The sequence below is a fragment of the Halyomorpha halys genome, unplaced genomic scaffold, assembly GCF_000696795.3.
Source record: "Halyomorpha halys isolate HHAL.00 unplaced genomic scaffold, Hhal_1.1 Scaffold596.1, whole genome shotgun sequence".
NCBI lineage: Eukaryota > Metazoa > Arthropoda > Insecta > Hemiptera > Pentatomidae > Halyomorpha > Halyomorpha halys.
In genome coordinates, this window is record NW_027106269.1 from 502519 (window position 1) to 515048 (window position 12530).

General features: G+C 30.3%; 1 protein-coding gene across 1 annotated transcript in view; it reads left to right on the forward strand.

Moving 5' to 3' along the window:
* Positions 1-12530, forward strand: part of LOC106684643 (G-protein coupled receptor Mth) — a 137000-nt gene that overhangs the window by 118514 nt on the left and 5956 nt on the right. Inside the window, exon 4 of the mRNA XM_014426851.2 lies at positions 11863-12034. Coding sequence (XP_014282337.1) covers positions 11863-12034 — 172 coding nt within the window. The remainder of the gene's footprint in view (positions 1-11862; positions 12035-12530) is intronic.

Consider the following 12530-nt stretch of genomic DNA (forward strand, 5'->3'; position numbering starts at 1 on the left):
AAATTACATAAATGTACTCAGTAAGTTAACAAAAAAGTTAATTTGTATTTACTGAATATATATATATATATATATATATATATATATATATATATGTTTGTGTGTGTGTTTAAAGTACATAATGAATGATATTCGTTTACAACAAATTTTTATTAATGCCGTAATATATTCGGCTAAAACAGTATTACGGTTATTACTCGTACTTATAACATTTTCCCAAAATAATAATTTTTTCCACATTAATTCTGGAATCATAAGTTCCCATTCATATTTTATATAGCACTATTGTACTTCATAGAGAATTCAAAAGTTCAGATGGAGCATTAAATCGGAGCCCACGTCCGGAATTGGTGATTTTCCGTTATAAAGAGTATTGAATTTGTACCTCGTTGATTGGGACATTAATTAAGTTGTCCTTTAAGAACTCCGTTAAGGAGGGGTGTCCGTTGAGAGATATTAGATTGTACTTGTCCACGCTGGTAACGTGCGTAGGTGCAATTAAAGGCCATGGTAAGTAGATTACTATTATATGCTTAAACTTTTGTAACGATCTCTTGTGATGGGATGTCCTTTATCTGAAGTTATAGTAATCGCAGGAATTACCCTTATCTCCTGGTGCAATAAACACGGCTGTAATTGTGTTATTCTTGGTAAAATTAAAAAAAACGAGTTATGTTACTGTTCCGTAGGTTTAAATTATAATTTTTTATTTACTCTAACCATCGTTCGATGTGCCGGTGAAAGGAATAGTGGTGTAAATCAATATAATTCGTTTTGAGAAACAAATGTACAAAAATCTGTAATTTAATATTTATTATATATTTAGTAAAAAGTGCTTTATAATAAGTTTTAATAACTTTTTGATAAGAATCATTAAAAAATAAACATTTCAAGAAGCTTAATTGAGAAAAAAAAGTTTTAAAAATTTAAGATGTTTTGGAAGAGAAATTGGTATTTGTGAGGTATCGATCTAACGTATTCGAATAAGATATATATTTCGAGCATAATGCAGATTAGTTAAAACTAAGTGCTTACTCTTACATTTATTTTTTTTCTTTTGGAAGAAATTAGAATTTTGTTATATTATTTAAAAACAAAATTCATATACAAGTTTTTCACTCATCCAAATCCGCTCCAATGTGTATGTCAGTGGAGTTGTCCAAGTCTTCAACGGTGTTATGATCAGTAATTAGACTTCTCAAATAGCCATGTTGTGAAAGAAAGAAGTTGTCAAATATCTTTTATGTTTTTATACTGCAGTTCACAGTAAGATATTCATGCAAGTTAACCGTAATCTAATTTCATAGATAGGGCCTGAGATAATATTTCCACAATAGTAAATTACAACAATTTATCTTTTATTTAATTATATTTAAAATTTAAGGGTAATTTAAACTTTTGTAGTTCTGATTGGAAAAAGAATACATCATGACATCTAAAATACCTGTGAACTCTTCAAGTAGTACAGATCTGTATATTAAGTTCCTGTCAGGGTTTTTTCGTGGTTCCATTTACATCTGTTCACGAATCATTACTAGTTCAAACTTGATTAATCTGGAAGTTGACTTGTCTTTTATATTTAAAATTTTTTTTAATTAAGAGCTTACCAAATATATTGGTATTATTAAGGTTTCAATTATATGGTACGATTTGCATCTTTAATCAATATCTCTTTGCTCGACATATTAAGAGAAATATTTCTTTGCACATAGAAGGGAAAATATATTTCAAGTATTAATTAAAATAATAAACTTCATAGAACGCACAATGTATTTTACCTGCACGATTAAGAAAAAATATATATTGGTTGTTAGCTGTAGTAGGGTCATTATTGAAACAATTTAGACCGACTCACGTACCAAAGTGGTTCAGGTAAAATATTTTTTTATTTCTATAAAAATTCCTATTTAAAGGATTTTTAGGACGCCAAAAAGTAATTTCACTTGCTTCATAAAACAAAATAAAATAAACGACTTTTTTAGGCCTACTTTTCAGGATGCGTATTTTTATTTTTATTAATTTAAATTCATTTAATAAAATTGATAATAGTTTTTTTTTTTTAAATTACTAAACCAGTATGTCAAAATTATAATAATGGTTATTGAATTTGTCAAGCTCAATTCATTGAAGTGATAAAAATTAATATTTATTTAGTATTTCGTATTAGTATTTATTATTATTTAGTATTGAAAATTAAAAGTTAATAATTGCCACCCCCCAAAAAAAATTAATAATAAGGATTCTAAAGCACACTTCTTAACAGGTTTTATTCCACACACTTATTATCCAGTTTTTATTTATTTTGCATAAATTTGTTTTTATCGTAAATTGAAGTGTCATTTAACAAATATTATGGTTCTCAATTTTGAATTAATAAATATGTCATAACCGGTATGAAAAAGGACTTTTTTTTGTTGTCTCATTTAAATTGACAAGATAATAATTAGTTAACATACATATTTGTAACAATACCAAGCAATAATTATCCCAGTTGGAAAAAAAACCTTTTATTAGTAATGGAATTTTTATATTAAAAAATTTTGAGTGACACAATAATATCTGGATTGACCATTCAAATATCCCTCTCTTTTGAAAGATATAACAATGAGCAAACATGGCTATAAGAGATTGTGTTTTTATAATCGCTGACCGTCAGAACTCTATAGTCACATTTTAATGTCATAATTACAAATGAATTAAGGTAATTTACCTACCTGGAGAGCGATGTCATATTTAAATTTAGAACTTTTAAAATTTACATGGATATCAAAAATAAATATACATCAAAAAAATAAATAAATACTTAAATTTGAGTTATTGTACGACTCCAGCTATAAGGGCTAAAATATAGTATTAAAAAGGCGGTAAGATCGCCCCAGTTAACTTTGGGCAGGCCGCCGCTACATTAAACGAGACTACACCACGCTGAGGACCGGGGGCTAACAGGGGAATTCAGCGTGAGCTTTAACACCCTTCGGTGGCTTCTTTATCTCTTTGAGGATCAGTAGGAGGGGGGAATTTCTCGTCGCCACCGCCTTCATGTTTGAAGGAATGCGCTTGGCAAGAAGCAGCGGTGATTGCATGACCTGTGTGTTTTGACGCTCCATTGCTTACGTTCGGCAACTAAAAAAAAACAACCGTTATTCATCCCATAGGTGGTAGAACATAACAATCAATTTATTTTACAACATAAATTGGTAACACTTCAGTCAAAGGGTTCCAAAATTCTTGTAATTAATTAAATTTGTTAAGCACTCATTCACAGTAGTGATGTCTGGATATAGTCAACGGGAGCTAACGCAAATTAAAAAAAATTATGATGATAAAATAGTTGATATCTCATTATTTACTTAAACTATTTGAAGAAGAGGAGTCGGATTGCCTGTTTCAAAATTTATTTTCCACGGAAAAGGTAAAAACAGTTTCTTAAGTTTTAAAATTGTCCCTGCCATTTTATCAGAATTTAATAGTATCATATTATAAAATAAGGTGTTTGACAAATAAATGTTACAACGTTAAAGAACATAACACGATATGATGGCAGTTGCGTGGAGCTGAGCCGTGAAATTAATAAAGCTATACATAAGCAAAATAAATATATCCAAAACAAATGAAATATGTATACTGATAATTTATTAATAAAAAAATTACCACTTCAACACACTCTGCTTCTTCACCTTTTAGCGCAGCTCAGGAGGTGCAGAGCGTAATGCTTCTATTTTGGATAAACGTTATTAGGCAAACGCGCATGGTATTCAAAGCTGAGTGCTCTCTGTAGAGGATAGCTTCAACTTATTCCTATCCGTAATCACTACGATGATAGCAAATCCTTCGATTTAAGCCTGAGTAGGTTGACTTTTATTTCGTGGTGGTCTACGCCATGAGAGTTTGTCCTTCTACTAAGGTTAAAATAGAAAGATAAACCTATAGAATAACTTCTCTCCATCCGCTATATCTCAAAAAAGTCCAGACAAGGAGTAAAAAAAAATAAATAAGAACCCTTATTAAGTTTATTAGGAGAATCTACCATAAGGTAAAGAGAGGGAGCATAATCCATAGATCTTGAGCTAAAAAAAATTAATTCTGACTTAGATAAATATGAGGGTAGTCTACTAGAATTAAAAGTTATACGATAATTTAATATCTACCTATTATGTTTACGAAAATGATACTTCAATAAAAATAATTAACATATAATTCACCGACTACGATGTGACCATTTAAATCGATCTCTTGTATCTTTCCAAGTATAATACTAAAATATTTCTTATTAATACAATCATGAAATTTTAAACCTATTTACTTATTTAAAATTTAGTATTTTGTGTAGAGATTTTGTTTATAAGGTATAATAACTAACTGAACGATTAAAAACATTTTCAATTTAGAGTTGTAGTTCTTATTTAGTTTTGCAATATAAAATAATATAATGGGGATATATTTGATTAGTATGAAGGATGAAATGAAAAACTTCAATAAACAAAATATAATGTATAAAATAAAATTATAAAAAAAATTTATAAGAGGAAAACCTCTTAAAAACTAGGTCCATATTTTTTACAAGACGAGTGGATCTTGTATCTGTAAGCTGGTTTTATCCTCTATCTAAGACTAATGATTTTTCCTTATAAGACCAGCAAGAAACGTGTTAAAAATGCGTTCTATATTGTGAACTTTTGACAGAATTATATGAATATATGTGAGAAACTATGAAATAAAAGACATAAGGTAAAACTGTTTAGTTTATATGGGTAGCAACGGAAACGAGCTCACAGACAAATAGCTGCCAAACAGGCAACTACTCTTCTAGGCCTAGGCACGGTCATTCTGAGAGCAAAAGAGTTCACCTAGAAAATGAAATATCATATAGTTAATAAATGCAGAGTGAAAGCCCGACAAGCAAATAAAAAAAAAAACTACTAAACCACGTCAAATCGTTCGAAGGAGAGAGTTCGCAATAACCATATTGAGAACAGGATATACAAATTTGACTCATTTATATTTGATCATTAAGCAGACACCGCCAAAATTCCAATATTATAATGTTACTCACACAGAAATCATTATCAGAATGCCTTTTCTACACTAGAAGTAGATTCGGATTAGGACCAAATATATCTAGTTATACTAAATGATGATGACAAAAAAATTGAATGGACAGTATTTTTTTTAAAACAAATAATATGTAATTCTTTTATATTTAAATCCACTAACTTTCTTAAATTTAAAGATTTTAGAATCTTGAAATATTAATCAAAAAATTTCAAGTCTCAAATATCTAACTCCTAATATTTAGGAAAATAAAAAATGGATCAATGAATAATATAAGGTTTTACAGCCCTACCCGTTTGTAGCCCTAACATATAAAAATTTGAGATAAGGTAAGAAATTTCACTAAAGATTCAAAATCAATGTTTAGTTTATGTACAATTCCGAATTTGAAGTTATACAATATTATTAATTAATTAAGGTAATCCTAATTATTAGAGGAAACTCCCGAAACGTTGATAGGAGGTGTAAAAAAAAAATCAAAGAAATACTAAGGAAAATGTTATTTTCAGAAAATACATAATATGAATGAGAAGTAAGAAAAAAAGTAGGCTAATTATAGAGCAGACGTACTTCCGGAATTATTCAAGAACGTACTTAAAAGTAATTAGTTTAGAAAGAGTTCATTTACCTAAAAATGTCTTGGTAATAAATTACCCTCCTTATCTAGGGAGATGAAAATAGCCAAGAGGAGACTAGCACCGAAGCGGGTCATAAATATTAATAATATGATGAGCTAGCTGTTCCCTGAATCCGTAACAAGCTTCCATGAAAGGCTTGTAATAACCTAAAAACCGGGGCGATAGCCTGAAAACAAGCAACTTACAGTCTACAAATTAGGTAGTGCCCTCGTATTAAGCCGAAAATAGAAGCCCTGAGTTATTTAAAGCCCCTACTTTTCCGAGTCATATTTCACCTTATCTAATCGATTTATTGTCTAATTAAATTCTTTATTTATTACGCAATTAGGTCGGTGTAGGGTATCGAGTTAGTAATAATCCATATTTATAGGAGATTATTACGCTGGCGATATTTTCATCGGCTTCATCATAAGGGAATGAGAACATATCACCGAGGCACGTGCAGTCTGATTTAAACTGAACAGAGTAACTAACGTGTATTTGTCTAACAAATGAAGTCGTAACTCATTTGAGTTCATTAGTAAATTGAATAGGCTTGATTCGGGGCCATTAACTTTACACAAACAAATTCAATTAAAATCTAACTCAAAACATTTCGTGTTCTTTGTTTATTAAACAACTTTGTCTTCTCCAATCGGAACCAGTATGGGATTTGACAGGAACTAAACTACAGTAGATAATTCACACAATTACATAAAAACGGAAGAAATATGAGTTAATTGACAATGAACAAATAATAATCCTTAAGCATTGGTATGAATAGTTTGTTATGTAAAGAGGTTAGATTTATTTTAATTAGAATTTAGTTATGGTAGTATTTACTACTTAGGGAACATTCCATCATCAAATTAAAGGATCCTTGTTATGGCTTGACTTGATTTTGCCTATTTATGCTTTATTTACTGAGTGGATTAAGATTTACAACAGTGTTGACAAACAGGCTGTCTTTAACCTATAGAGTACTTTAAGATAAGGGGGCCATCAAGATTTTAGATGGGGACGCTTCAAATTATTCGCTGATCAACTTTTAGTTACCAACAGAATTACTAGTTACAATTGCAAGTGTTGTCTAAAATTATTATTTATTGTATATTTGAAAAGCTGATCCAACATTCAATTTTTAAAAAACTTAAAAAAAAAAAGATCAAATATTCACTGGAGATAGAAAATATAATGATCAGAAATATAAATTACTTCTTCAATGCCTATTTCTTTAAGTATATCAGTTTCTATCGACATCAGTAATAAGCTGCTAAATCTTACTTGACATAGTGTTTAACAGTTATTTTTTTATTAGTCCTAATTTAGCGATCACAAGAGTTTGGGGACCCTGTGGTAAGTGTGACGAAGGCACTACAGTCAGATGATGTTGAAACCACAGTGGTTAACCAAACAAGCTTCCAACTTTAAGGCTCTTGTATTGATGATTTTCATAACTGCATGCTTTGAAGTTTCATTATATACATCACAGTCTATAGGTTTCTTTTAGCAGAATGGGGCACATCTTTGGCCATGGAAGACGCGTAATGCCTGTGCAGAGAAGTTTAAAGTATACTTTTCGATTGATGAGAGCGAAGTTCGTTGAAAAAACAATATAATTATGCTTTTTTCTCTCCTCCTATTCCCCATTAAACAAAGTGCCTTTAACTTGTATTGCTGTATTGCTTCTTCTCGAAGTATAAAGGTAAGTGTGATCTCAAAGTTGTCCAAATTCAATCTTAGGATAAGAAATAAACAATATTTGGACAGTACTGCATATGGAATAAAGCATTTCTCTGTCTAATTCCTTTCTTAGACAACTCCTCGGGATATGTGAATGCGGATAACTTTGCTTCATACATTTAAGATTCCTGGCTCCAATAAGCACGTACTAAATAAAAAAAAAGCACGTAATGTCACTCGGTGGTTTTTTATATATATTTTTTTATTTCATAATTTTTTCAGTACAACAGTAATTTCTAAACACTTAAAACTATCAATTAGTGGTCAGGTTTTTAATTCTTCATGCCACCTACAAATACCTATCCTAAAGCCTGTCTTGGTTTGAGCCGATAAGTAAAGACGTGTGATGAGTGAAGGCAAAGGGCTCTCAGTGTTTGATTAATTTCAGACTGGCGGCTGAACTTTAATTAAATTCCTTCATCAGATCCAGGCAAACCAATACTCCCATAGATTTTTAACTGACAATTTTAAGATGTGATATAAATGAGACATGGAGATGAAAAATTGACATTTTTTATGATACAGGAAATAATTTAAGCGATTTTTTTTTTAACAATTATTATGATAACAACAATAATAATAATAACAATTATTATAATTAATTATTATTGATAATGTTATTATCAAAATAAAATATCGATATTCCTATTTTAATATATCGATATGATATTTCGAAAAAATAATAGCGGAAAATTGTTGTTATTTACCCTGTAGATATTACAATAATACAAAATATCGAAATAAATATGTATTTATCAAAATAAAATATCGATATTCCATTTTTAATTATTCTATAAAATTTTCTAGTCTTTATAAACAAATAAGGATATATTGGATCACGTCTTCTAACAAAATCAAAAATTAATTTTTAAAATATTGTTAAGCTATTTTCAATACCATTTTTTGAGATAAAAAAATTGATTTACCTGACTCTGCAAGAGAAATTTACAAATTAAATATACAAGAGAAATAACTTGTGCAATTGAAATAAGTTATTATTATGATGATGTTTTATCACAATTCCAAAACGTATTTAAATTTGTTGAATTCATTCTTTCTATTTATTGACTTTATATTATATTCATTTTCAACTAGAAGGGATAGTCAATAGTCAGGTAATAGTACTAATGGATTAAAGAGAAACATTTTCTATGTAAAATCAATACTAATTATAAAGGTAAAAAAATATAATTACATGTATGTAATTATAGGTCCACGCAGCTGCCACCATATTCCAAGTTGACAAGAAAAAAGGTAATGTAGTCCGGTATATAGGGAAATAATGAAAATAAAAAAGAGGAATATATTTCTGAATTATTAATATACAAAGTAAATAGTCTTCCACAGAAAAATAAAACCAGTCATTTTTATTTTTTTCAAATCGAATACTCTTTTGAAGAACCATTTGGTGGTCCAAACAACTGTTTTCATTTATCCTTAAGTAGATTTTAAAAGTGAAAATGGTATTAAACTATATATAATATTTTTTAAAATAACTTTTAGGCTTTAATTCTGATTATTGACGAATTACTTAAACTAAATTTAATTTTCAATATGCTTAAAGAGAACTTTGAATATTGTGGAATACATAAATAATAAACGATAAAAAGATGGATTCAACCCTATTTTTATCTCACCCTCAAACAATGGCATATTGGATTCACTGTGTGTAAACAATTATATGAAACAATTCTAGGAATCGAAGATCCATCATTAAATAATATTTGTTTAAATCTCCGAAATAGATCCTGATTATTTATATTTTGAAGGATTCTCTTTTTAAATCCCATGATTCACGTTTCTACGAAAATATGGAATTACCATTAGACAATATAATATATTTTCAATAGCTATGTGAAATATTCACATACCGTGCCACGAAAATTAACTACAGGGAAACTAAACAAGTTTTAGCACATTTTTGAAAAAAAAATGAGACATGTTTTGTAGGATTGGTAAAAAGATATTGCTAAACTAGGTTACGAATTAGTGGATTTTGAGCATGGAATACGCCAAGGCATATTTCAAATATTGTTGGGTTAACTCACAAAATGATTATTTCTGAAATAACAATTATTAGGTACATGGTAATTTGATGAAATAATCGTATAACATCTGTTTGATTTTATTTGATTAAATAATTATTTGATGAAATAATTATTCATTCATTGCTATAAGATTGAAAATGTTAAAAATCCATGAAAACTGGAGATCAACTAAGACAGTTTACAATAATCATTACGGAAACTATCGTAGTCACTAACATAGTGTGATAGTTGGCCGCCATGACAGGGTTTACTACAAAGGCAGTCTACTATCGTTGCAGTATTGTGGAACTAGCCCTGGGATGATAGTTAACGGTAGATGTATTGGCACCACTACAACCATGTATTGGCAACCACTGCAGCGATGATAGTTGCCATTATTTTTTTTTTGTTACTCCGTTCCTGACCATTTCTGACTTGCCGATGGAAGAGTTATTTTTTTTTCTAAAAAACCAGCGCCACTGCAGTCCCGAGGTTGTTAAGGCAACGCCTTAACTCCTTCGGCTGCTAACTTTTACTTATACTTTACATGTTTATGCATTTACTGTTTTTCCTCTAAATGATATTCTCTCTTTAGGATGCTCTTTCCGTCAGCTTTATTTACCTCAGTGTCTTCAGTAAGCTTGATTCATTCTGAGAAACATTCCTAACAAGCAATGTATTTTTTGATCTTTCTGTTTAAGTGTTTCACAAGATCATAAAATATCCTCCCACGGATTCATTCTCGACAAACTCCCTTTTCCTAGAACCACAACCCACCCTAACAATCATCATTCAACATCTTTTCTAATCAAACTGACGAAAACGATTGTGTCACTGGAGGATATTCAATTTATATTGAATAGTGTTAGGGTTATAATTGAGAGACAAAACACATAATAAATATATAATTATTTGCAAGATTTTTCATTATATTCTTATATTAAAAAGGAATGAATGTTATAAAATGGTTTTTAAGTAATTATAAATATTCTTGAAGTTGTTCCAACATATGATGCACACTTTATGAATTTTTTCCACACCTCAAATTTACAATCCACACTTCACAATCACACTGATCTCTCTGTCTCAGGGACATTCCTCAAAGATATGACTAACTGTTAAAGCTAATTTATATAGTTGGCACTGAGTTGGATCTCTCTTAACTAGTAATAAGATGGTTCAACCGGAGTCTCCAATTCCAAGGCGCGTTATAGCCACCACCCCCTCTCTTTAACATACTCTGGGGAATGAGGACCAGCAAATCATATTTGGTTTATGATTTTGAGATTATTTTCTGACGCTGTCCAATTTTGTTGCTAGTCATTTAAGATCCTAATCCGTTTTGGTCGAAACAGGTCTGAAGAATGTTTTTGACTTGCGTGTTATATTTTCCAGTGATTGGGTTTACTACGTTTGGGTTACGATGGGTTACTGTTTATGCTACGTTTAATTACTTTTTTCCCGGAATCCCAGAATGACTGGGGACCCAGGAAAACGTTATTATTCTTGAAGAATTTTCTATATGATTTATTTCTTGAACAAGAGGGATGACTGAGAAGATTTGGAAAAGGGATTTGATAGCACTTAAAGAATCAGAGCAAACTATTGCTGAGTGATTAGTTGTTGACTCAACTAGTTAAGACTGCAAACGATGTTGAGTTCGTCGTTTTCGAGCCGTCCGTATATACAATTATAAAATTCGTATCCAGTGCAGATAGCTATTGAGTAATGAAAGAAAAGTTCGTGTTATTTCTTACGGGGCATGTTTTATTGTTGCAAACTTTTACAAATTATGTAAGGGAGTGATAATGGTAATTTTGTTTTTTCGTTAGTAATTTTACATGGTTCCAATTAAGATAAATCACATCTCATTTTGTACCAGAGTGAGAAGAAGGCATTTTTTAGTCGTTCATATTTAGCAGTATCCCTTTTTTCAAAAATAAATTTATATATAAGGTTTTCTGGTTGGGGGTAAACTTTAGTCAAATATTTGGCACATAACTTTCGACGGCGATAGGAGATAGGCGTGACTTCAGCTTTTACACATGAATTGTTTACTAGACTTGTTCCATAACCCTAGAGGAAAGAATGGACTTCATTTAGTCTTTTAATTTTACTGTAACTTGCGGTGGTATAAATGAAGTTGCTGTAATCTATTTTAATAAGGATTAATGCTTCATAAACACGGATAACTGTTTTCCTGTATGGTATTTTTCTGGTATTTCCTATTTTCCTAAGCATATTCATTCTGTTTATGGCTCTAGATTAGAGCTATATGATCCATGACCAATTTAACTTAGCGCCAGATGAAAACCATAATTATTGTTACATAAAAGTAGAACTATGGTTGCTAATACTCTTGTCTACGGATTAGCACAGAGAAATTTGTTGTGTTTTTTGATACTATACTTCTTCTGTTTCAGGGGACACGTACGGGATTTTGCTGTTTTTCATCTGCCCAGAAGGACTGATTGTTATTTCTAACGTAGTGTTTTTCACTTTGACAGCATGGCATTGTTCTCAAGTGAAGAACGAACTGGATAAAGTGGGACATACTTCTATTGCTGACAAGAAGTTTCGTTCAGAACAGAAAAAGTGAGTGATAAAATATTGTTTTTTAATTATTTTCATATACAATAAATCTCAAATAAAGAGATGAAGTGAAAAGAGGTAAAGTGAAACAGAAACTAGTGTTGAAACGAAGGTTATAATTTCTGAGGGACGTAGGATCTTGCTCAGAGAGGACCCTTGTTAAACCCTCCTAATCCGAGGCAGATAAATTGTCCATTAGTGGGGCAGATAACGACCATCGTACACCACGCTCTTTTTCACTCCCTAATCCCGTCACATTATTTAAAATACCGATAATACATTTATTTATCTCATTGTTCAATTATAGCTGAATGTAATCTATAGATTCCTTTTATTTGTAGTTGGTGTATGACAGATGAAAAAATAATTCATTACTCCGCATTGGGCAGAAACATTTTCATTTTTCATCGAAAACTATTTTAACGTTCCTTATTTAAAAATGATTTACGTCTATGTCTTTTATAATCCTGGAGTTCAGTTAGGAATTCATAAAATATAT